Genomic DNA, 26,724 nt, shown 5'->3' with positions numbered 1-26,724 from the left:
TGATGATTTAACCCCTTCATTGTAAGAGAAGTGTTAAACAGAACTGAGACGCATCTTTAACAATGACATATTTCATATACAGTTAATTCTACCAGAACAATGCTGTGTTAGAGGAGATAATGCTAGCGAAGAACAGAATAGCTCTGTTCTCCAGTGTACATCCAGTGTCTGAGTCACAGTTTGGCTTCCATTCATAGTTTTATCCACTGAGCTCCATTCATTATCATACTCTCATACTCTCACAGCTACGTCTATAGAATAAAAAAAAAAACAAACAAAAAAAAAAAACAGCTGTTTGCTTCATTTACAAGACAGTATCATGTAGTTTCTACATAAATAATTAATGTTTTAAGGATGAACACGATTATATTATGTTATTTTAGCATAAATCACTTTCTTATGAAGGTGTGCCTTACATAAACAGCCTGGTCAGATATTTTATGTTCTTTTATTTTTATTGCACGTTAAGGAAAGATAATATTCTCCCGTAAACACCCTCAGGTATCAATACTTTTACTTCAACACTTAATCTCAATTAAAGCAACCGTGCTTTTACTCAAGTATAATAGTCTTGTGCACTTTCCATCCCAGGGCAGTGCAAGGGTTAGCGCTGTTGCTTCACAGCAAGAAGGTCTCTGGTTCGTTTTCTGGTCAGGGCCGTTCTGTGAGGGGTGTGCATGTTCTCCCCGTGCACGCGTGGGTTCTCTCCATGTACTCCAGCTTCCTCCCACCACCACAGACATGCTCGTTAGGTTAAGTGGTGACTCTAAATTGGCCGTAGGTGTGAGTGTGAGCGTGTCTGGTTGTCTGTCTCTATATGTCAGCCCTGTGATTGACTGGTGACCAGTCCAGGATGTACCCCGCCTCTCGCCCACTGACAGCTGGAATAGGCTCCAGCCTGGGATAAGCGGTGTGGATGATGGATGGATGGACTTTCCATCCCTGACAACAAGACACATTTTAAATGTTGAGGGAAATTTGGGAAAACATAAATACTGACTAATAATTTATTTTAAATTTGATCTGCTCCAGACATCTAAACAATGTTTTTCTTAAAGGTGCAATTTTGAGTTTAAGGTGCACTTTCCTTCCATATTTTCAGTTTTATTCTCTCTCACACTGAGGATTATCATTTTCAACTTCCAACAAATATTTTTACCAAGTGTTGTCTCCCAGCGCATCTATCCACTCTGACCTGATCTCATGTCTCACATTTTAAAACCTTTACATTTCCCATCTTCATGGTTCCCTCTATGAGTTAAATCTAAGAAGTCATGACCTCGAAATGGCAGTGGGCGGAGCTTAGATCAACTGACTCTGTACAGAGTAGGCTCTACAGTGGGTAAGAGAGGAAAAATCATAAAGATTTGTTGATGACAAATCAAGGTGAATTTCACCTTTAAAGCATTTCCTCAGTGTTAGTCCCACGACTGCTCAGACCACACCATGTCCACTAAGAAAAAACAAACACACTAATATAGACTAGATCATGTTCAGACAGACTGGGGTCTGATATTTCTGTGTTAGAAAATAAAAGTAGGTCAGAGCAAAGATGCTGAAACAAAAAGGTCGGTCTGTCATGGACGTATGCTCACCACTTTCCTCCGGTTCTCTCCGACACTAAAGAGTCATCACCTCTGTGGGAACTGAAATAAGTGAATGAGACCATAAAGAAAAATGAAATATAATTCATTCAGATAAAATATACTATGTGGTTTGTAGAATGAAGAGGAATGTATAATGAATGCCTGCTCAGCATTAGCTTAGAAATGTTTTCATTTCATGATAGCAAAAGAAGAAATTAATTGGAAGATCATCCCATTTTTTGTTCTATTAGTTATGCTGAATGATAAAATAGATGCTTTCTAAGCAGTTCTGAACTAAGAAACAATTAAGAATAAGTATAAGTAACCCTCATACTCGACGATGACATTAATCATGAAGGCAGAGCATTGAAAGTCTTTATCACGCTGGGTGGTGAATGTTAGCTTGGCCTCATTTCCATAGTTTTAGGAAACTGCGAAGCCATTTGTTCTGTGCTGATCAAAAACTGGAACACAAACTTCTGCATTTTATCAGCTAAAAGCCTTGAATGTAAAACATTTGTAGTTTCACATGAAGCTGCCATTAAACATCCAGAGAGGTCATGTAAGTTTCCTGAAACAGATGAGTGTTCCTCAGCAGCCACACTGCAAACAGCTCATCCAAACACTGTCAAACTAATTTCCTCACATCACTGAGGTTCATTCTGACTTTCAGATGAATCCATTCTTCCTCTACTTATCAATTGTGACACCCATAATCACTGGAAGACTGAAGCACTGAATAAATGGCATGTCTTTTGTGTTATAATTCTGTGCATCTTGACAAACATGACCCATTAAACATCCCTGTGGCCTTTTTCAAGAGCAATGATTACACTAATTAAAACTGCAAAACATCTGAGGGCTCCAGACGTGCCAGAATTAAACAGGTCATTAAATCAGCCAAGGAATATATCAGCATTCACACTGCCTGTCACTCCTACATGCTGACTTTGAGTCAAAAGGAACAAATATACCTCATGCAGAAATGTGCTTTTAATTGACACATCACATGCTTTTCAGCGTGGGTCTGAGGGTAAATGCATGAAACCTCAGATGTGACTCATTAGTGAGACAGGAAGCATGATGTTCCTCAGTTTGTTTTTCAGTGATGTGATGATTGAGCTGCGTTTTCTTCTGTGGTGTTTCTAACGTTTATTTCAAAGCGATTTTGAAGGTTTAGTTTGATAATTTCATTCTTTTTTTTGTTTTTCTAATAACATTTATTTTTTAATCATTGTAATTTTACTACTACTACTAACAATAAGAAGAAGAAGAAGACGAAGAATATAATAATAATTTCAATAATAATAATTTCAATAATAATTTATAATTATTTATTTTTTGATATTTTTAATTAACATAATTTAATAACTTTTATTTTTTAATAATAATTTAAAATTCAATAATAATAATATTTAAATAATAATAATTTCTAATAATAATTTTATAATTTATTTTTAAATATTTTTTAAACTTTAATTTAAAATCTTATTTTTTAATAATAATTTAAATTGAAATAATAATAATATTTAAATTATAATAATTTTATAATTTATTTTTCAAATATTTTTATTTAATTTAAATAATGTAATAACATTTATTTTACCAAGTTTTTGCTGTTTGTCTTTTCTTCCTGTTGAACGCAAAAATGACCAACATAAAGTAAATCTGTGGGAATTTTTAATGGATGGCGATGAGAAGTCTCACATTGATATTTGTTGATGTTCATTTATTTAAAAAAAAAAAATATTCATATTCCATGTGCAGCGTCTTTAACCTGCGTCCAGTACTTGAAGCACTTTGTGGCCCTTTCAAACGTTGTTTCTTCTCGTCTAGATCTTTGCTTGTGTTGTTCTTGCTCTCAAACATACATCGCTTTGGATAACAGCATCTGCTAAATCAGTGGTTCTCAACTGGTCTTGCATGAGGACCCACCACCATCTCCTTAGAGAATACGCGACGCAGATGTTTTTGAAATGTTCAACCACTTGAATTTGATCAGTGAAAAAGGAGGCAGTTTGGAACCCAAATGGAGCAAAACATGATTCATCAAACAGCCGTGACGAAATGTTTAAAAAGCTCACCATATCAGAGGGAAACCCCATTTTCCCTGACACCAGATGGATTTGTTTCACACAACCATCTGAAAAACCTCTCATACACAGCGTTTGGGAAAGGGCAGAGCCTTTGAAAAAAATCCTTGTAGGGTGATTGGACGAACGTTCTGTAAAATCTTTACGGGCCAATCAGAGCAACAAAACATGCGACGTAGCTGCTACCGAGGACTAAACTCCATAGAGAACTGCATAACGTGAACCATGGTGACTGTAGACATGTCGGTACACGATTTTAGTGGTTTTTGAAAAGAAAGCACCTCACTGCTGTTCTTTGTTCTTTTATCGAAGAAAGTCTTCTGCCATAATAGCACCGGCCTCTTGTTGCTGCTTGCTTACGTCACGACTCTACTGCACCTGAAAGGACTGCCCCTCGTCACTGATTGGTCCTATCACTTTTGAGTTTTGCAAGATGGATTTGCCAATGAGAAACACGGAAACAGGCGAATCCCTCTGGTTACATTTTCCCAAGACATCAAAGAAATGTATTTATTTCACAAGGAATTTAGTTGATAAATTGGTTAAAAAAAAACAAAAAACTCCTTTGTCAACAAAATAAAATCTGATAAATTAGTAAAATCTTAAGACAAATGCTTAATTTTACACATTGCCATAGGAAAGCCTTCAGAATGCACATATGAATTTACTGAGGACATCCATTCATGGACTTTTTGCCATGTTTTTTTCCTGGCACACATTTCACAACCCTCTTTTGGGTCCTGACCCACCAGTTGAGAATCACTGTGCTAAATGGCAATGTAACATTGCAACAAGAATGACATTTATATTACTGAACCATTGAGGAGACAAAGCTTTTTACATTTTTGATAATGATTAAAACCTTTTTTAAGGAAAATTCAATCACAGCAGAGCTGCGTTAATTTTGTCGACTAAAAATGACTAAAAATGTTGGTCGACAACCTTTATTTCCATGACAAAGCTAGATTAAGACTTACAAAAATAGATCTGTGATGACTAAAACTGACAAAAACTAACTTTAGTTTTCGTCAGGATGACTAGACTAGACTAAAATGTTTAGTTTTTGTCAGACATTCAAAATCCATGATATTTCTCCACTGTGGATAAACCTGTCAGAAACAATACATCTGTATCTATTCTGCCTCTCAGCTGTAGAAAGCAGGGACCCAGGTTAGACAGAGAACACACTACCATGGTTTGGTACCAGATTTAGGCAAGAAGATAAATGCTTGGACTAAAAGTAAAGACTAAAATGTGAGGACTTTTAATGGACTAAAACTAGACTAGAACTAAAAAGAGTAGAAATGACTAAAATGTGACTAAAACTAAAAGATGTGACTAAAAGACAAGGACTAAGTGTAAAATTAAAAATAGCTGTCAAAATGAAAACAGGTTGTAGTTAAGGGCAAACAGAATTGCAGGAACATTTTATAATAAGCTCTGAATGAAAACAACTCATCTTATCTGCTCTGTGAGGTGTTTTGAACGTTGCTCATCTTTATCAGCAGCATCTCCTCCGAGTTAATCCTCTTCTTGAGGTTGATAGCAGCGAGTGATAGTGTTGATGTCTTGTTAGCAGCAACATATGTTCCCTTTCACACAACAGCAGCTTTCCAACCATTTAATGGGATTGTTGTTGTTTTTTCTTTACCCCCTCTCCACACAACAAACCCTCTTCCTAGAAGTGCTTCGACATGTGCCCAAGGAATTTGTCTCCGCTTTTCACAACAAATCAGCCTAGGTCAGGGGAGAAGATTGGCCTCCAGTAACAGACTATTCAAAACAGCGCTTTCACTTATGAGAGGGGCAAGTGGATTTTCCAGCTTAAAAGCAAAATTTTCTCTGCTCAAGGCATTATCCAGTGTTCCAGGAGATTAATAAAGGGAGATAGCATTGATATTATGCGGCGCTGCTCCTGGATCATCGTTGGTCATGTTCACTGACAACTGCTAAAATGGCGACATGGCTTTAACATATAAGAACACTTATTTTAGCTTTCCCTGCAGTCCTTTTATGATTGTAATCCCACCACCTTGATCAGGTCTTATTTTTGAGAATCTAACACTATTTTAACCCTTAGCTATCCCCTTCAACGACTACACACATCTATCCCTAGGGGACATTTTCTGCACCTACTGTAAATGCTAAAATTCATGATTTATATTATTTTTCAAACTATTGACAGCAAATCTTTAGTCATTGTCATGATTTCAATGCCAGTTTATTCAATTTTCAATTCAGCAGAATGAGATATTTTCCATATTAGAAATGTGGATTTTTTTTTTATTATTATCAAAAACAGACAAGTCATCAATTACCACCAACATCAAGTTTTATGCATTTTCATTTTTAGTGCGGTGTCCAGAAATTGGTGGAAATTATGCAAAAGATGGACCCCGAGGAAACATTTTGCCCCTACTTTATATGGTTATATTCATTGCTTTAGTTTTTTCTATAACTGATTAATTTTTTTGGAATCACCTGCAGTTCTAATCATGACATTGTTTGAAATACCTGATACTCTACACCTTTGACCTCCTGTTTGGAGATTTCGGATCGATGGGTATTGATGCGGTTTGGCAGCGCTGACACTGAACATAGACTTGTAGTATATCCCCAACAAAGCACGTTGGAGTGGCGCTTCAGAGATTCAATTTCTCATATCTGACATGCAAAACCCAAGTTTATATTCATATCAACACCCACAGACATTTTTTATTTCATTTCTTTATGCCTTTATTTCACAGAGCTATAAAAATCCCCCTGTAAGTGTGTTTTTTAAGTGCCCTACGGATACATGCTTGGCCCAAAAAGGATAATGGCGACATCTAGTGGTTAGAAATAAAAATTGCAAGTCTAAGGTCCCCCTTTAAAAATGCATCACAGATAATGGCAGAAACAGTGACACAAGGTATTGCAAATTTGCAATCAAAATAGAAATTACGACTTTAAATGGACAAGTTTTGTCCCCAAGGTATAAACATGAGAATATTTTTAGTATGCACAATACCAAAAAGGTCAATGTAATGATTTGGATTGAAAAATTAAAATCAAGCAGAAATACACATCTTTGTGCAGTTTCATGCCAACCAGATCAACAGAACACAAATTAGGTCAAAGAAAACAGAATGCAAAGAATGTGCCTCGGTATACCTAAGGGTTAAAGAAATTAAATTCACACTTACACCCAGCAATCTGTCTGTAAGTAAAACTATTAAAATAATACACATTTTAAACAAAAATCAGTCATTCTGTCCCGTTAATAGCATCTCTGATGTTCCTCACTCTTGTCCTCACATTTTTCCAAAGCGATCATCAAAGTGAAGAAACCCTGTGTTCTACTTTGATGTACTTAAGACAGTTTTAACTGGAGTCTCATTACAGAGAGAATTAATGGTTTAATTAGCACACGTTCCAACAAACTGGCTACATCTCGGACAAAGTTATGAGTCCATAGAAATCTTCAGTGACCCAAAAGCCTGGGTGTTTTTATTTCAGTCATATTCTTTACCACGTTTCTTTAGCACAGGTGTCTCAGATTCTTATTGTATTTGAACTTTTATTCCTATTGTTTATTTCTGGTTCAGACAGATTCAGCCAACACAGCAAAGCCATGCAGAAACTGCTGCTCATCAAGCAAAAAGAGCCCCAGTATGTGCAATGCAAACAACTTAGGTAGATTAATTTTATTTCTCATTACCTCGAAGCAAAGCAATCATTTTGTATGGTTGATAAAAATGTATAAGCAAGCACTATGAACAAAAGTCATTATCAGTCTTGTGCTTTTCTGCACGCTGTTTGCAATTAACACTTTCTGCGATGTGCGTTTGAGAGGCTGGAGAAGCTGCGGAGGCACAGGCTGCAGATAAAAAAAGATCAAAGTAACAGCGAGAGGAATCGACGGTTTAAGTCAAGTTTACAGATACTGATGAGAGCTCATCTCACAAAGAGCCGCATTTGTAGGCCTTCAGAAACAGCGCGTGCCTCTTGTTCAGGCTGAGATACAATAGCGTGTCTCCCAGCATGGGTGAGGGCCAACAGCAAAGCCTCTGTCTCATGTCTCACCCCCTCCCTAATATCATTTACTCAACTTCCAGTTTACAACTGCTCACAGCTGTTTACAGCAGCCAAATTTCATTTTCTACTCCCAAATCCTATCACACATTATCCTGTACATTGCATTAGGCCCTAATCTTTCCTTTCTCTTCCTTGGAAGAAGAAAGAAGCGCCTTCATGATTAGCCCACTTTACAGCAATAAATAAACAAATCATCCAGTAATGTACACCAGATTTAATTTGATGGAGGAAAAAGGCCAAAATGCTCAAATCAGGGAACTGTAATGAAAATTAACACAACACAGACACCAATGGGTGCCTTCAGAACTACTGACTGCTCTGTGTTTGTTCCTCTCTCTCTCTACGCTACGGATTAGATTTCTGTTACAGAAAACTCTATCAATCCATGCACTTCACTGCTGTGATTTTATAATCATACAAAGAGACTAAACAGGGAACAATTCTCAGCAAATTAACCTGACACCCTACCTCCCCAACCCCCCCCTCATAGTCTCTTTATGTCACAGGCATTCACATGTAGCCCATGTTGCTCTTGGTTTCCCAGCGTTTTTTGGCCTCAAACCTGCAAGAAAGGAAAAGAAAATATTACTAAACATTTCATGAACACATTAAAGCATTCAGATTCAGCCTCTACGAGGTGCACCTATCTAAGGACATGATGCTCTACATCATTTATTAAGAATTTCATTTAAGACTATTTTAAGGTACAACAGTTTATCACCACAGTAAAGAAAGGACGGTTCTTAAAGAGCGCTAAAATTTGAATTATCATAGTATGAAATAAATCAAATGATCAAAACGGAAGTATATGTATATATTATATAAAAAAGGTTCTGTAGACCCTAGTAGAGCTTTTTCAGTGTAACAGATATGTTGACGAAGCTATAACTAGACCTATTGGTCAGCTGCCATTTGTAAACACAATGCTAAAGCTGTTCTCTCCTCCCCCGCTCAGCAAACGAGAGGATGGGCAGTGGTGAACGAGCAGGAGAGAGAGGAAGCAGCATTGTGAGACTAAAATAAGGAATCAGAGAAAACATTTTTTTCAACTGATTTTCTATTCCTGATGCAGAGAGAAAAGGAGGCAACAGAAACAGCTGACCAGAAAAGACAGTTTTCCTTTTTCGATTCTTTAGGTTCAGTCAAAATGGGTGGGGTGTAAACCAGAAGAGGGCACAATTAACTAAACAGTATCACTCTGTTAAACAAAGATGTCAGTTAACGAGGACAACGGTTTATCTGCTAATAGTTTCAAAATGAGAGAAGATTACTATTAATGTTAGCATTAAACCCTCATCAAACTCAGATGGTTTCTGTGTGTTTTCTCCTCATTATCACGATTATTTACAAAACTGCTGTATCAAGCCACACCTGCTGGGAAGTTCAGATTCTTTTTAGGGCTAAGCAAAAACTATTGTTCAACACCTGTGATGCTGATGTGTGCATACACATCGCAGAACGTGTGATGTTAATATGATGTAAACCAAAACTGTGAGTTTTTCCTGTTTCCATGACTAGTCTGCATCAACTCTGTCTGATAACACCCTCAGCAGTCAGAGAAAAGAACTACGTGCAGACAGTCTGTGTGTCTCCTGCATGTATGTTCAGACTGATGCTGCTGTCATCACAGATACACCAACATGACGACTGAGGCAGACGCTCAATTAAGGGAGGCCAGTCTTTCACGTGTACATCCCAGCTAACAGTAAAATTAAATTTAACCAGAGATGGGAAAAGTACACAACTATTGTACTCAGGTAAAAGTTCAGTTAGTCTGGTTCAAATGTACTTAAGCAGAAGTAAAAGTACTCCAGCCTGTTACACTGGCTTATGGTGCTAAGTCCACGCTAAACTCTACGTTGAAACTAGTTCTAACTTAAGCTGTGTCATTGTTTGGCTGCACTACAGAGATGTAAGGTTGAGTTTAACTAGAGATTTACGTCTGAACTAACCAAAATACTGTTGCAGATGTGACGTTTTCTCTTTCTTTAACCAATCACCGAAAAGCATTTTTTAACCCAGTGCTAGAGATGCTAACGGCTAAAAATAATGTTTGGCAACTGCTGTTAATCCTCAAATAGTGTCAACTGTGGATGAAAATATGAAAAGGCATTTTACAGAGATGATTATTAAACCTACAGCCTAAACTTTAGAGCCAGTATGAAATTACAACACTGACACTGAGTGGTGAAATTGCTATTAACATGAGGTAATCTGAGGATGGATAATAGAAATGATCTCTGCATGGAAAAACAGCAGAGTTACTGATCATGGAGAACACACTGCTAACACCTAATTACCAGTAAAATCCTCAGCTCCTCGTCACCCTCCGGGTTATCCTGTCTCTCAGAGCTATCGCTAAAACAGCCATATTCTACAGAGGACTACACCTCATAGGAGGTTACGTAGAAGGTATAGCTTAAGCCTATATAGAAACTGTTTCAGCTGGTGCAACACCTTAAATGTCAGTAGAGTGTAAACTCTGTCATAAGTAAGAACCGTAATGTTCAAACTAGACTACATTACGCACAGCTGATATAACCCATAGCCTATAAATCTACTCAAGTAAAAGCAAAAAGTATTTAATTCAAAGTTTACTTTAAGTACCGAGTATTGAGTATCTACTGAGGAGTTTCATGGTAAAATACAATCTTTCCTTACTGGCACAAACAACATGAGAGTAGATCTACAACCAGGTTTTTCAAGTAAAGCTAACCCTCTAAAATAAAGTAATTTACACAGCAAAATTGACAGTGTTGATTAAACTCATAGAGTTAATTTAGTACTTTGATCACATTTATACTGGTCCACACTACATGCAGTTAAACTACACTTTTGAAAGTGTTGCTCTGTTTTATTTTACAGTATAATAAATCTGTGCTAAGGAGGGTCTCCTCCAACAACAACAAAGCAGAGTCTACCTCATAGCAAGGCAATTCATACTAATGAAGAATACTATGTGTCCTTTAGGAACACCTAAAATCAAACTCTAACTCAATGGATAACTTCACCCAGGGTGCAAATGTGTCTCACATTAAAAACAACATCAACCAGAAACATGAGAAAAAGAACCCCAGCAGATTACTGTACAACAGGAAGCATCCAAACACAACTAAACACATAAAATACACATCGAAACACATGGGGAACTTCACCCATACATCGCCAGGAATTAGAAATCCCAGTGGGCAGAGTTTAGGTTAGATTTAGATTAGATTCAATTTAGTCTTTAGCAGTGTTAATTTTGGCAGCTTTTTTTAAATTTTAGTCTTAGTTTTAGTCTTTAAATGAAATGCATTTTAGTTTTAGTCACATTTTAGTCATTTCTATCTTTTTCAGTTTTAGTCTAGTTTTAGTCCACAAAAGTCTTCACATTTTAGTCTTTACTATCAGTTCAAGCATTTATTTTCTTGCCTAAATCTGTTACCAAATCATTGTATTGTGTTCTCTGCACCCTGCCAAACCTGGAGTCCCTGCTTTCTACAGCTAAGAGGCAGAATAGATACAGATGCATTGTTTTATGACAGATTCACCCACAGTGGAGAAATATCATGGATTTTGAATGTCTGACAAAAATTACATTACATTTTAGTCTAGTTTTAGTCATCTTGACGAAAATTAAACTTTCTCAAGTTTTAGTTCTATTTTTGTTAGTCTTAGTCTAGTTTCTGTTATGGAAAAAAGGCTGTTGAGAGATATTTTTAGTCATTGTTTTAGTCAACAAATTTAACACTGGTCTTTAGATAGTTGGACTAACCCAGATGGATCACTAGATCAAACAGCTCCAACACTGTAGACCGTTTCACTCAGAATTTAAGGCCAAATTTCACTTTGGTGGTAAACAATCAGCTCAGAAATGTTTAACACTGAGTTTTTACTGTGTCCAACAGCTGATTAGGGATGTGACGTGGAATCATTCTCTCCTTATGTCCTACTGTGTAAAACAACAGAGGTGGAAAAAGTTCAAGGGAATTGCACTTAAATAAAAGTACAGATAATATGCTTTAAACTTACCTAAGTAAAAGGACTGATTTCTAAATGTACTCAAATTACTTTAAAATAGTAGTTTTTGAGGGAACCCTGCTGTTTATTCTGGCATAATGAGAAGTTCTTTTACAAACAAGGATGCATGTCATCTGAAGAGTCAAAGATCACTAATGGCTATCAGGGCTGTGACCATGCATCCTTAAATAAGTCTGTACAACAATCATCTGGACAGGCCCATTTTTAAAGAAGTCATCATCACAAGTCCAGCTGATTTCAGAAGCTCTATGCAAACTGTGTCTCAAACACAGGTGTCACATATGGCAGACATACTGTACAACATGAACACAAGGACAGAGGAGACGTCATACCCCCAGGCAATTTCCTTTTTCCTCTTCTGTGCTGCCCTCAAAGCTTCCTCCTCCTTTTTGTGCTGTACAAAGTCTCGGCAATTAGCAGCTTGAGCAATCTTCACAGCCAACTGTTTAAAGGCAGACAGAGATGAGGATCATTAGAGAGAGGAAATCTGTCTGGCAAAGAAAATGCTCTGTGAACAATGTGTCAGGGAGGGCTTCTCTTCAATGTGTCTGCTCCAGTAAGTCGCCACCTCCCTCACCACAGAGGACCTGTTAGTGAGCTAAACAACACACGGACGTTTTCAGAGAATCTGAGGGATTCTTTATAAATGAGAAGGGCTGGTTGCTGGGTAAAAACACTAAGCCAGAGAAAGTAACTCAAGACTAATGGCCAAAGTTTCTGCACCATCATCAGGTACAGCATACCAAAAATTTAAACACAATGCACCAAGAGGAAAAAGAGAATCATCTGCTTCTTTTGTATCTCAGTGGGATTATTGCTGGTTAAATGAGGGCTAATCAGAAAAAACAAAATGATTCACAGTATATTAAGGTTTTAGGCTATATTAATAAATTAGATTTAGTTGGATATAGGCTAAAGCTATACTGCCAGTATGTAAATATAGTTTATGTTGATGTTGGTTGATGCTGATTAAGAAAAGAAAAAATAGAAGATACTGACCAACTCAAAGACAACCCAAGTAAATACAAAATGCAGTTTCTAAATGATGATTTTATTTATTAAGGGGGAAAAAATCCAAACCTATCTGTCCCTGTGTGAAACAGTAATTTCCCTCTGAACCTAATAACTGCTTATTCCATCCTTGGCAGCAATAACTGAAATCAAGTGTTTGTGATAACTGGTGGTGAGTCTTTCTCATCGCTGTGGAGGAATGTTGTCCCACTCTTCTTCACAGAATTGTTTTAACTCAGCCATATTGGAGGGTTTTCCAGCATGAACTGCCCGTTTAAGGTCACACCACAGCATCTCAGCTGGATTTAAGTCAGGACTTTGACTCAGCCACTCAGAGGTGGACTTGCTGGTGTGTTTCGGGTCGTTGTCCTGCTGCATAACCCAAGAGCTCTTGAGCTTGAGGTCATGAACTGATGGCCGGACGTTGGCCTTCCGGATTTTCTGGTAGACAGCAGAATTCATGGTTCCATCAATCACAGCAAGTGGTCCAGGTCCTGAAGCAGCAAAGCAGCCCCAGACCATCACACTGACACCACCATGTTTGACTGTTGGCATGATGTTCTTTTTATCAAATGCTGTGTTATTTTTACTCCAGATGTAACGGGACGCACACCTTCCAGAAAGTTCAACTTTAGTCTGGTCAGTCCATGGAATATTTCTCCAGAAGTCTTGGGGATCATCAGGATGTTTTTGGAAAATGTAAGATGAGCCTTTGTGTTCTTTTTTGTCAGCAGTGGTTTTGGCCTTGGAACTCTCCCATGATGCCATTGTTGCCCAGTGTCTTTCTGATGGTTGAGTCATGAACTATGACCTTAACTGAGGCCAGTGAGGCTTGCAGGTCTTTGGATGTGGTTCTGGGTTCTTTTGTGACCTCCTGGATGAGTCATTGTTGCACTCTTGGAGTCATTTTGGTTGGCCAACCACTCCTGGGAAGGTTCACCACTGTTCCCAGTTTTCTCCATTTGTGGATAATGGCTCTGACTGTGGTTCTCTGGAGTCCCAGAGCCTTGGAAATGTCTTTGTAACCTTTTCCAGACTGATAGATTTCAATCACTTTGTTTCTCATTTGTTCTTGAATTTCTTTGGCTCATGGCGTGATGCATTTCTTTCTGAGATCTTGTAGTCTACTTCACTTTGTCTGACAGCTTCTATTTAAGGGATTTCTAGATTCAACAAATGTGGTGGTAATTAGGCCTGGGTGTGGCCAGTGAAACTGAACTCAGCTTTCCAAGAACTGTGGTTAATCACAGTTAACTCATAATTTAACAAGGGGGGCAATTACTTTTTCACACAGGGCCAGATAGGTTTGGATTTTTTCTCCCCTTTATAAATAAAATCATCAATTAGAAACTGCATTTTCTATTTACTTGGTTTGTCTCTGTGAGATATTAAAATTGGTTTGATGATCTGAATAATTTAAGTGATAAATATGCGGGAAAAAAAATCAGGAATCAGAAAGGGGGCAAATACTTTTTCATGGAACTATAATCTTATTTAATTCTTACGTGACTTTTGTGAAAATGTTGACATTGTGTCTTTGTGACATTTGGCCCCTGTGGATTTTTACTCTGTGTGTTCTTTACTTACAGAGAAATATGTGGGCATAAAAACTGCATTCATCTTAATATCTAGATATGAATTTTGGTCACTTCTGCCCACCCTGAATCAGACACCTTTAGTGTGAGATTGCAGTATTTTTTTAGAGTTTAACAAATGGACATATAACTGAAAAAAATCAGACATTTCACCACCTGATAATTCTTTTGGAAGCCCACAAATCATAAACCTGTGAAAGATCCAACTTATCTACATAGAAAACATGCATTAGTGTTGATGGCCATTTCTACAGCTCCACCCTTGGTAAGTTCACTCTAAGCCTTTTACCATCCAACATAAAGCCACAGAAAAAGGAGAATACAGGTTCAGATATCACTGGAGGTAAGTAAAAGTATTCATGAGCATTTGTGTGGAGGTTAAAAATCCCCAAAGCTCCCTAAATTACAAAATGCTTGATTGATCAAAATTATTCCAACCAATATAGCCTTTAGCTTCTGTTTTTAAATTCATATTTTTATCCCCTGGCTTGTAGCCTCTCCCGCACATTCTTCATTTTTATTTGCCTTCTTTTTGTTGTTTGATATAAAAATGAAATAATTAAATAAATAAACAATGAAAAGCAATATTCAGCATTCTGCCATTTCTCCTGTAGCTCAAAAAAAACGTTGCCACGGTGTTTTTTTACTCATCATCAGTGTAAAAGAGACTTTTCCGTTTGGAGTAGTAGCCTGTCTGCAGGCACCCTGAAATAAGAGGTGAAGAGAAAGACTGTGACTGCAAGAAGCAAACATTCAAATCCCTGGGAAAGACATTTGCATTGTGAAGCAGAATAATCCCAATAACCCCAGTCACGCAGAAGCACGGGAAACAAAGAGAAAAATCCTGCCTCTTCTGTCACTCCTGAGATAGGTTTATTATTCAAGCAAAGGCAAGGTTTGATAAACAACTTGGAACAATTTCACCAAACCTTTGGGTAATTCTCTGTAATATTCACAGTACAATCAGGGGGGAACGAAAGTCTTAAGGTAATGAAGAAATGTGCCGTTGCTGCACCACTTGGAAAAAAAAAGACCTGCTGGAAAAAAAATGTTTCAATTATAATTAAGTGGGATAAACTTTATTAGAACGACTGAAACTAAAATATCTCCTAATGCATGCTGGGATTAAGCAGGTCAGAGCGAGCAGGCAGGAAAAATTAAACTCTAAAGGCTTTTTATCACCATATTTCAGGAACCAAGGGTGTAAAATGTTCTAATTTGGGATACATTAAAAGCCATAAAGGTCTTTCAAAAAGATTAATGGTACTTTGCTTGGATTTAAGATAAGGGCTTCGGCTGGCTGCAAGTACTGGGCTCTGGCTGGGCCCTCAAGGCATTCATCTATACAGTCACTGGAAGATTTGTGAAAGTGTCTTCACAGCCTGAAGCGCACATACTATGACAGTTCTCCAGTTCTTTGCCATTTTAAAGGTTTAGATTCCTTAAATTATGTTTTTCTCTCTTTAAAGAGAAGTAATAGCTGATTGTTCTTTAATTCCCTGTAGATTTGTGAGCAGATAAATCCACGTTTGTGTTTTTGCTGCTTCTGGTTGGAGCATTAATACTTCTCAGAGCTTGCAATTGATTATAAAATATTTATTACTTTTTTACTAAATCTAAGAGTACATTCAGCTCTGTTTGTAGAAAAAAAATCATTGCCTGATTCTGGGAGCTCATCATATGAAACTGCATAATGCTTAATAGTTTAATTTGGAAACTAACAGAGATCCATGTTTTTCTATGTCAGGATTACCCACATTACGCTGCTCCTCTGTAGGCTTGCAACAGTAATGGAAAAATGCATTTCCAAACATTCCTGAAGCAAAATAAAACCTACTTTTGTGCATCTACCATTTCATCCCCCCTCAGAATTAACAACATAGCATTTACTATATTCAAAGCGTTAAAGCTCTTAATTTTCTGTCTGTTTTATCAGTTAGTCTACATCCCTGATTGTCTTTACTGGGGCTCAACATTAATGTCAACCAAGTTACCTAGGAGACAGAGCAGATCAAAGAGACAAAAAACCCTCAAATGTCTGATTAATCAAGCCTGCAAACAGCTTATTTCTTTTAGCCTGCATGCAAGTATGAAAATGAGATTCCGAGAGCAGTACATTGTGCAGATTTGTTCATTCTTATCTGAACAAAGCCAGCGGCAGCTTATTTCATGGATCACTGGCACTGTCAGCGCTGTGGCGCTGAGCAGGTGACGGCTCCTCTTTCTGTGGCGAGAACAAAATTAGCAAAAAGTCGGCACAAATTAGCCTCTCATATTTTCAGTAATATGACATTATTTTTCATTTACTTTTTTGATCCACTTTTCAGGATTTTCTCTCCCTCCCCTTGCGTGCATCTTAGTGCCAAATCCTTTCACATCAGAGGCTGGCGAAAAATAAGAATGTGAGTACAAAGCTGTAATAAAAGCAGACGACAGGAAACCTCCTGCATTCTTTGTTTACTTGGCACCCAAAGGCCAACACCCTCCACTACGGCACATTTTAACATAGAATTAAATGTCCATCACAGGCATGTTTTTGCGCCGTGTGTCTCCCTGGTGTGGCCTGGGCACAGCCCAGTTAAAAACATGGTTTATTCAGAGGATTAATACTCTGACCTTTGATAGGTTTGAGGGCAAAAAAATGTCCACAATGCTGGCACTGCAGCAGCAGCAGCTTAAGGCCACTTGGAGAGTTAGGTCAATAGACCTGCTTTCTGTTCACTCATGGGTCGTCATGGAGATTCAAGTCGAGACCAAAACATGGGGACCAAAAAAAAAAGAACACAGCATTGGTGTCGAATTAGATTAACCAAGTCTGTCTTTCACACCGCCCTTCATTTAGCTTTATTTCTATTGAATCACTTTATGTGTTTAATAATCTATGCAATAGGGATTCTGCAGGATTTCTAAAAACAGGGACTATAAATCCAAGCACAAAGAAACAATAGCAGAATAAAAGATGAGAAAAATACATCTCCATGTGGATAAAGTGTAAAAGTTCCTATTAACAATATGAAATGAAATAAATGATAGCTTTAAGGAAGAAATGGCCTTAAACCCATTCATAAATTTCCTATCCAGGAAGCCTCTTCCAATTAAAATGTGTGAGAGGTGGATTAACTAGGGCTATATGGCTTTGCCTCACTAAATCACCTCCCCGAGCTGCTCTGCTGCATTTGACGTGTAAACGATTAATGACCAGTCTAATTCCCTTATCACACTACCTTAATGCCTAAATAATGTGGCCTTAGTCAACTTTGGAAAGGAGGGCTATATAAGAAAGGAATGAATATCAGATTAGGCAGCTTGTGTGTTATTTCAGTATAATTTCTTAGAACTAAGGCAGACGGGGAACAAAAATGTGTTTCTGCCATAAAAGACTGTTGTAGGAACACAAAAACCACAACGTTTCTTTTGGTTAGTTAATTGAACACCCAATGCAGAAAATAACCAATGTCAGTGCACACAAAGAAGGCATGTCTTTTTCCAGAAGGGTTTTTAAGGGAACGAAGTAAAAAGAATGATCAAGTCTGGGTGCTCGCCAGGGGCGATGGCTGTGCCTGGAGACCCGGGTCTGAACTCCTGTTCACTCAGCAGTGACGTCTAGAGGGCCTGCTTTGATACTAGTCTTTTAGAGCCAATACTGACCAAAAGTTAGTTCAGATGACTGGAAACTGATATTTAGAACTGATTAGCACTGACAAACAAAATGGAGTAAATGTGGCAAACTTAGAATTGCATGGCCAAAATATGAAGGAATAAAAAATAAGCACGGGCTCTACATGAGAATCTGCACAGAGCAATACAGTGACGCTACACACGCTGAGACCTCAGTGTTGACTGGCTAGTAGTCACGTGGCACAGAGCCAATCAGAGACTGGGGGTGGGACTTTAGGTGAGACCCTGGTGAGTGAAAACAGAGCAAGAGAAGAGAGCACAAAGCTGGGCAGCGTACTTTTTGATTGATTAATATTATTGGTAAACTGCCAATTCAGATAAAGAGAAAAATGCCAAATATAAGCATCGATAATTGTCCAGGCCACTCATTGATCCACCCCTACAATGCTCTGCACTGCATACACATCAAAGTTCAGTATTTCAATTTGAACTTAAGTAACCTATTCAGAATTCAATGTTTGCGTGTATACCTTTAAGACCGGGTGTGATGTTCTATTTTAGCCTCTTGAGCCTTTACATAGGAAAAACTGATGGATGAAAAGTTGAGAGGCATCTGGCTGAGACCTCTATGGTGGGGTGTTCTGGGTTTACCTGTTGCAGATCTCTACAAGGGGCGACCTCAAACGGTGGGGCAGGAAGTGAAGTGCTGACGCTTGTCAGGTTTTCCTTTATTTGTGGTGTGTTATTTCTAATTTCCTCCCCCTCCCCCTTACCCTCACCATTTTGGGGTGCCTAACCCTGACCCTTTTTAGGTTTCCCTTAGTGTGTGGTGTGTTAGATTTAATTTTATCCCCCTCAGTAAATTTTTGATTTTTTTTCATGAAATTCTGCTGTTATTAAAATAGACACTTACTGTAACCCCTGAGAGCGAGTGGAAATATACCTCATTTAGCACGTCATTCTGGTTCGGGCTTGGGTAGTGTTGAAACTTCTTGCCCCACCATGAAGGTCTGCAGCTGAATGCCCCACCATAGAGGTCTGCAGCCAAACTCCCCAACATAGAGATGTGCAGCCAAATGCCCCAACAAAGAGGTCTAAAGCCAAACACACCACCATAGAGGTCTGCAGCCAAACGCCCCACCATGGAGGGCTGCAGCCAAACTCCCCACCACAGAGGTCTGCAGCCAAATGCCCTACCATAGAGGTCTGCAGCCAAACTCCCCACCATAGAGGTCTGTAGTCAAATGCCCCACCATAGAGGTCTGCAGCCAAACACACCACCATGGAGGTCTGCAGCCAAACTCCCCAACATAGAGGTCTGCAGCCGACGACCCAATCATAGAGGTCTGCAGCCAAACTCCCCACCATAGAGGTCTACAGCCAAACGCCCCACCATAGAGGTCTGAAGCCAAACACACCACCATAGAGGTCTGTAGCCGAATGCCCCAACATAGAGGTCTGCAGTGTAACGCCCCACTATATATAGAGGTCTGCAGCCAAACTCCCCACCATAGAGGTCTGCAGCCAAATTTCCCACCGTAGAGGTCTGCAGCCAAACGCTCCACCACAGAGTTATGCAGCCAAACGCCCCACCATGGAGGGCTGCAGCCAAACTCCCCACCATAGAGGTCTGCAGCCAAATTTCCCACCATAGAGGTCTGCAGCCAAACTCCCCACCATAGAGGTCTGCAGCCAAACACACCACCATGGAGGTCTGCAGCCAAACTCCCCAACATAGAGGTCTGCAGCCGACGACCCAATCATAGAGGTCTGCAGCCAAACTCCCCACCATAGAGGTCTACAGCCAAACGCCCCACCATAGAGGTCTGAAGCCAAACACACCACCATAGAGGTCTGTAGCCGAATGCCCCAACATAGAGGTCTGCAGTGTAACGCCCCACTATATATAGAGGTCTGCAGCCAAACTCCCCACCATAGAGGTCTGCAGCCAAATTTCCCACCGTAGAGGTCTGCAGCCAAACGCTCCACCACAGAGTTATGCAGCCAAACGCCCCACCATGGAGGGCTGCAGCCAAACTCCCCACCATAGAGGTCTGCAGCCAAATTTCCCACCATAGAGGTCTGCAGCCAAACTCCCCACCATAGAGGTCTGCAGCCAAACACCCCACCATAGAGGTGTGCAGCCAAACGCCCCACCATGGAGGTCTGCAGCCAAACTCCCCAACATAGAGGTCTGCAGCTGAACGCCCCACCATAGAGGTTTGCAGCCAAAGGCCCCACCATAGAGGTCTGCAGCCAAACACACCACCATGGAGGTCTGCATTCAAACGCCCCGCCATAGAGGTCTGCAGCCAAACGCTCCACCATGATGAGGATATGTGTTAAAAGGAGCAGATGATTTTAACAAGGCAGAGAAAAAAATTATTTTAGTGAACAAATCTGTTGAATTTAATTTTACTGTATATATACATATACAGTGCTTAACAAATGTATTAGACCACCTGTCATATTTGTCTCAAAGACCATCCAGCATCATGAAGTGCTTTAATGCGGACTCTTTCATTTTCACTGAGCTCTCCACGTTTTACCATTTTGAACAGGAATGAGGAATTTCAAACTGAATTCACCCAAATTCGAGCCAGCTCACTGGGCTTCTCTGAGAAGTCAGAAATTATTCAAGTGTAACATTCAACCACTAAAACTCGTTTTTCTGTTCAGGAATGCAAGTAAATAACTATAATTTGACATATTAATCAAGAAATATTAATGTGCTTTACTATTTTTTCAGGTTTTTTTGTAAATCAGTAAATTTGAAAATTCATGGATAACAATAACAATTCTATTTTAGCATTAAAAATATCATTTGGGTTAAAGAGCTTCTACATTGTTGTGTATTAACCACTGCAGAAACATAAAAAATGATTTTGGTAATTACCAACGCTGTTAATTTAGGGCAGCTTTGGAATAAACCATACTTTGGTTAGGGTTAGGGCGGTCTAATAAATTTGTTTAGCACTGTATATACACATCCTGGTTTGATTTATCAAGTATAGACTGATCAATTTTGATGGCAACTAATATCTATCCAGAATTTTCAGCGATAACTGAATGAAATGCAAATGCAAAGTCCAAACACCAGAGTACTCAGCCTGCATGCTCCTACATTTCCACTCTGTTTCTCTCCTATGATTATCAGCCCTTCATGGGGCAGTCTCAAGAGTCTTCTGTAATCTTGTCTGTACTTTGACTAACAATATTACATGCCTTGCAAAAAGAAAGCCACTCCAGGGGAGGCAAAGTAGAACAGCTTTGCCTCCATTTTTTCTTCTAGTAATCTGATTCAAGATACACATGACATCTCATCTTTAGGGAGTAGACAAAAAAAAAATCAGTGAAAGTTTGCCTGCTTTGTGCATATTCCATTATCTTGCCCCTTCTGAGTAGGGTATGCTTATTAGCAAGCTTTGAACTCACACTTACAATAATATGCCATCAACAGTTTTATAAGCTAATTAGAAAAAACAGTTTAATTAATGAGTGACTGGCAATAAAATAGCAATCATGAAAAAAGAAACCAAGGGTGCTAAGCTTCCACTACCACCAATTAAGGCCTAATTACAAACAAATTATATATGTGTTTTGCTGTGGGCTTTAATTTTAAAAATGGCTTTAATTAAGAGAGAAAACATGTTAATTAATTAAACAGCACACAAATCTACATTGAAAAAGTATGCTTTGTCTATGAAGTAATTAATGAAATACAATTATCCAAATAAGATTCTACGGCATTCGATAAAAGCTTAGTACCCATTTCAAAATCCATTTCAGAATTAATTGGTGAAAATCTAATGTTAGTCATCCAGAGATACAATAAAAGTTCATTCAGTGATAAATTGCTTATGCTGTAGGAAAAATGAACAAAGACGGGAGTTTCCCTAAACTCTGTGTGATGTGGCCTGGGGGGGGCTAGCAGGGGAGACAGAGTCAGCCTCCTGCTCTCGTGTGGGGTGGGGAAAGTCAGAATCAGATAACGCTCTCTTCGCATAAAAGCATTGTTCATTAAATTTTTGATTACAAACACGGGGCATGGCAGGACTGATGAAAAGGTGTTAAATAACACTCTCAGCTCATTTCTTTGTTTAACTAAGCCACCGTGTGTTCTTTGACAAAAATGCTTTGCCACCTTTGTTTCACAGATTTAAGCGAGGCTTTCCAAAGGGTAGCTTTCAAGGACAGTAGGGCTTTTTCTTTCAGCTATTGAAATACTTGCCGGATTATAATTAAGGATATTATTACCATCTTCAGGTTCAAACACAGAGAAAAACATGAATGGCTCTGGTAAATGCATATTCTTATGCTTAATTATTGAGTGATGCAACTACTGGGGGGAGGGGGGGGCATTTTCTACATTTTTAAACAAAAGGAAGCCCTTGGTTTAATAAGAGGAAAACATATAGAGCCAAAGGGGCTTTAAAGTTAAGAGTTAATCTCTTTTCTAAAGCCTAATTCATACACATAGAAGCATGTCTGTGCAACTCAACATAAAGCACAAATATCAACAGCAGTGCACTATATATGGGAATTTTCAACATACAAAGGTCAATTTAAGACAGCGCCCTGATGCCCTGAAGGTGCTCTTTACCTCAGGACTGAACAACAGACTAAGAGATTAGTCTTTTTAAATAACAAATCTGAATTAGTTTTGTTTTATGTAAATGCAAAAATTAAAATAGTTCCGTATATCAATATAAAAAAGGTCTGGAATCAGTTAATTAGAGATGATACCAAGGTGTTTGGAACTGGCCAATACGAGTCCTGATCCAATACCAGTGTGAACTTTCTGGACTGACTGTAGACTTGCAAATTATTTTAGACCTGTATTTGATTAAAAACATGGCTCAACAATTACAATCATAATGTCCAGCATCTCTGTGAGCCTAAAGTTGTTTTTCTGAGTTTTACTGCTAAATATTAAAATAACAATAACATAGGGGGCTGCAGCACAGGCTCTCTCTATCTCTCTCTCCTTTATGCTCTATTTAGACAGCAGCCTGCCATTGGCTGACAGACCCTCACAATGGGAAAACAAAATGATGGTTAGCATTCCAGTTTGCATTTGAGCTAGCATTAACGAATGATCGTAATTCAATTTCCGGGCTCGCTGGAAATGCTGCTGCAGGGGATTCAGAGGCCTCAGTAGAGTCAATGGGAAAGCACAACGGCTAGCTTCAAGAGGAAAAACAAGTGAGAGGCAACGATTTATGGTTCAAATGTTATTCAGCTCTTGATAAACTGTGTACTTCTTGTCATGTGTGACAGTGCTGGTCTGGAAGGCGTTTTAACAATCACATTCAGAGAGAAACTGTCACACAGCCTCCATTCTTTGCTGCTGCAGTGGGTCCTTTGGTTCTTCTTCTCTGATCTAAAAATGGTAGCACTAACATTTAGCATGGCTAAACGAAGTTGAACATAACGCAAAACCAAATGATATCAGATCAGTGCATAAATTTGTGTAGTCGCTGATACCAGTACCTGCATTTTGAGCAGTATCGGACGTATTTCCAATACTTTTATCGGAATCGGAACAACCCTACAACTAATTGTAATTTATAGCATATTGATAACAATGGTAGGTGTAAGGCAGTACAGAGTAGCGTGTTACAGTAATGACATTACAGTTGTCAGTAACACAGTGGTTTAACGCCTTAAGCCTGATTTATGCTTCTGCGTCACGTCCACAGTGTAGCTACACGTAGCCCTCTGCGTCAGTGCAGACCCCTACGCTGTAGCCTGACGCGCACCTCCAAAAAATCCTACCGGACCGCAAGGGCTGAAATTGGTCCGCTCAAAAAGTCATTTCTTCATCCAGGTCCCTCAGTGGGTAAACCAGTGTGGTAAATTCACCCGCTCTCAGCCTCGACTCGTTTAGTGGTCGTACAGACCACCTCCGCAAACGTCTTCCCTGTCGCCTGTGCTTCAACATTTGCAACAAAAGAATTTGTTCGTCGATATGGATGAGCTCAAACTCCAAACACATCCCCTCCACCTAGGTCGCCATGACTGGAAGATAAACAAGGATTCGGATGTGACCCCTCTGAAACCACACACACACACAGCCACACCCCCTAGCGGCATGGCGGTGAATTGCAGAGCAATGCGTTCCCTCGACGCAGAACTTTAAATGGTCAACAACGGCGTTAGGTTTATTATGAAATAAAAAGTCTCTTTATTTGTGTTACTGTGGATCCTGGCCTATGTGAAAAATGGAAGCAGGGAGAAAACAAACCAAGCGCCCCTTTAAATGTGCGCTGATGTGACACCTGCTGATTCAGATGACTGAAACCTTTAGCAAGAGCCCATGGAGGAGGAGAGGGGAACAGGAAAGTCTAAAAATTTAGCAGCTCTTTGAGTATGACATGTTCTTCTCCAGTCTTTGTTTTCTAGCCAACCTTAAACAATTTTTATCATCTTTCCCCACAAATATTTGCAAAAATATTCTCCATAATTCAGGGAATTCAGTTTTGGGATTAAATTATGGGAGACATGTTGTGTTGGGATCCAACTTAATCTTCCTGAGGAGATCAGAGGCACTCAGGCACCCGTCCTGATGCAGGCCTGTAAGACTAAAACCTGTTGGCATGTTTTTATGAGTCTGTGACTCTGATGTAATAAAGGATTTATCCCTATGAGTGCCTGCAATCTCTTCAACAGAAAACAATTATTTACCGCAGTGTCATTCTCTTTTACTAAAGCAACAATGGCACTTTTTATTTTATTTTTAACACGATTATCTTTATGGGCTGCACGGCGGTGCAGGGGTTAGCGCTGTTGCCTCAGACCAAGAAGGTCCCTGGTTTGCTTCCCAGTCAGGGCCTTTCTGTGTGGGGTTTGCATGTTCTCCCCCTGCATGTTGGTTCTCTCTGAATATTTTAGGCTTGGCCTTAGGTTAATTAGTGACTCTAAATTGGCCGTAGATGTCCTTGTTGTCTCTCTCTCTATGTCAGCCCTGAGATTGACTGGCGACCAGTCCAGGGTGTACCCCGCCTCTAGCCTAATGACCGCTGGGATAGGCTCCAGCCCTCATGACCCAGAAAGGGATAAGCATTGTCGAAAATGGATGGATGGACAATTATGTTGATATAGACCAATTCCTAATATCCTCTTATTATTCTAATCTGCCAGAATCAGAAAGTCAGTGATCGTGCCTTTTTGCATGGAATAAGCATCAGACGGCTCTGAACTCCAACTTCACTGTAAGTGTACACACAGCCTGAAGCAGAAGCCTGAGCTAACTTGAAGAGTTCATAAAGAGCTTCATGATTGCTGACATCTCTAGGCTGCAGCCACACTAGAGACCAAAGTGACCTGAGTCTGATTTTATGACAAATCTGGGTTTTTTTTTCATGGTGGTGTGAACAGCACAAGTCATGTGAAATCCGCTCTTTCAAACCTGACAGGCCATGTCTATAAGAGGATCCACTCAGGATGGATGAGTCTGATCCACTCCACATGTTATAAAGTTATGTGAACAGACAAGCAACAGAGAAAATAAAAATCTGATCTGTAGAAAACAAAGACAGAATTGAGCATTACAGCAACCTACAACCTAACTGGAGTGTAAAGTTTTGCTGAGCCCGGTCACTCAAAGAAAGCCTGGGCATGTCGAGCCCTCTCAATATGAGGAGCAGATCAGGACCAAATTTATGGTTCCAGAAACACCACTTTAAAAAGGACCTTATAGTTGTAAACTTAAGCTTAATCTTCTGAGACAATCTTTGAGCATTTTCAGCCCATCTTTATAAGACACAGCCTTAGAAATGACTGGACATAAACAACAGGAACATTCACTGATTCTTTACAGTCAAGCTCTTTTTAAGTAGACTAAAAAGTTCAACTTCCTCTCAGAACAAGCTTTTTTTCTGTCTTGCCATCAGCGACCTTCCACTCACCTATAGGAGGGGGCAAGAATCAATCAAACCACGTTTTACATTTCCTATTCCTTAGTGCCTGGAAGACAAGGAGTGAACTTGACAACCCAGGAGAGGTTCTGTTTTGAAGTGGTAATGTTGTTCTAATAACTTTGCTGAGTGCTGTGGGGTAAACTGTAAGCTCTAACATGGCGTGACAGTCTTTTGTGCTGAAATTTACTAACTACATATAAAATACATTTCCTGACTATTTTCAAAAGACAACAGTGGCTCTGAGAGTCAGGAGTTATTAATCCAATGAAGGGATTTGCATGAACTACTACAAGAAAAAGCATTATAGTCACAGGGACTACTTAACAGCAGCTAAAATCTTTAGTGCTGAATACGGACTTTCATACAAATTCACGTTTAAACTATGTTTGGTTCTCATTCTAGCAACCGGAGGTGGGCAGCATTAATCCAAAATATAACTCCATTAACCCTTAATCCATCAACAAAGACATTAACCCTGATAACAGTTAATCCCTTAATTTGGCTCAAAATTAACAGAAGTTAAAATTAAACCCTCATCAAAGTCAGACAGTCTGCCTCTGGGCCGTCAGTGTGTTTTCTACTAATTACCACAAGTTTTCACAAAACTGCTTCATATCATGCTGTACAGTGCTAGAAAGTTATGATTCCTGTGATTCTGATCATATCAAGAGCCAATCAACACAGCAGCTAAGCTAGCATCCGCCTGACCACTGGCAAACAAGCATTCGTACAGTCATTAAGCTCATTCTACCATCTACTGTCCTCTCCTGAGCTTATTTTCCAAAAAAGACCGTCCTGC

At 39.2% G+C, this 26,724-nt stretch overlaps 1 protein-coding gene across 1 annotated transcript in view; it reads right to left on the bottom strand.

Moving 5' to 3' along the window:
* Nucleotides 1–7,955: 7,955 nt before the first annotated feature.
* The window catches only part of fam204a (family with sequence similarity 204 member A), a 35,347-nt gene continuing 16,578 nt past the window's right edge, over nt 7,956–26,724 (bottom strand). The window contains exons 6-7 of the mRNA XM_041790379.1: nt 12,112–12,221; nt 7,956–8,318 (exon numbers count right to left, since the gene is read on the bottom strand). Coding sequence (XP_041646313.1) covers nt 8,267–8,318; nt 12,112–12,221 — 162 coding nt within the window. The 3' untranslated portion in view covers nt 7,956–8,266. The remainder of the gene's footprint in view (nt 8,319–12,111; nt 12,222–26,724) is intronic.

The sequence above is a fragment of the Cheilinus undulatus genome, linkage group 6 (genome assembly GCF_018320785.1).
Source record: "Cheilinus undulatus linkage group 6, ASM1832078v1, whole genome shotgun sequence".
NCBI lineage: Eukaryota > Metazoa > Chordata > Actinopteri > Labriformes > Labridae > Cheilinus > Cheilinus undulatus.
The sequence above is the reverse complement of the archived record's forward strand: the minus strand, read 5'-3'. Positions and strand labels throughout refer to the sequence as shown.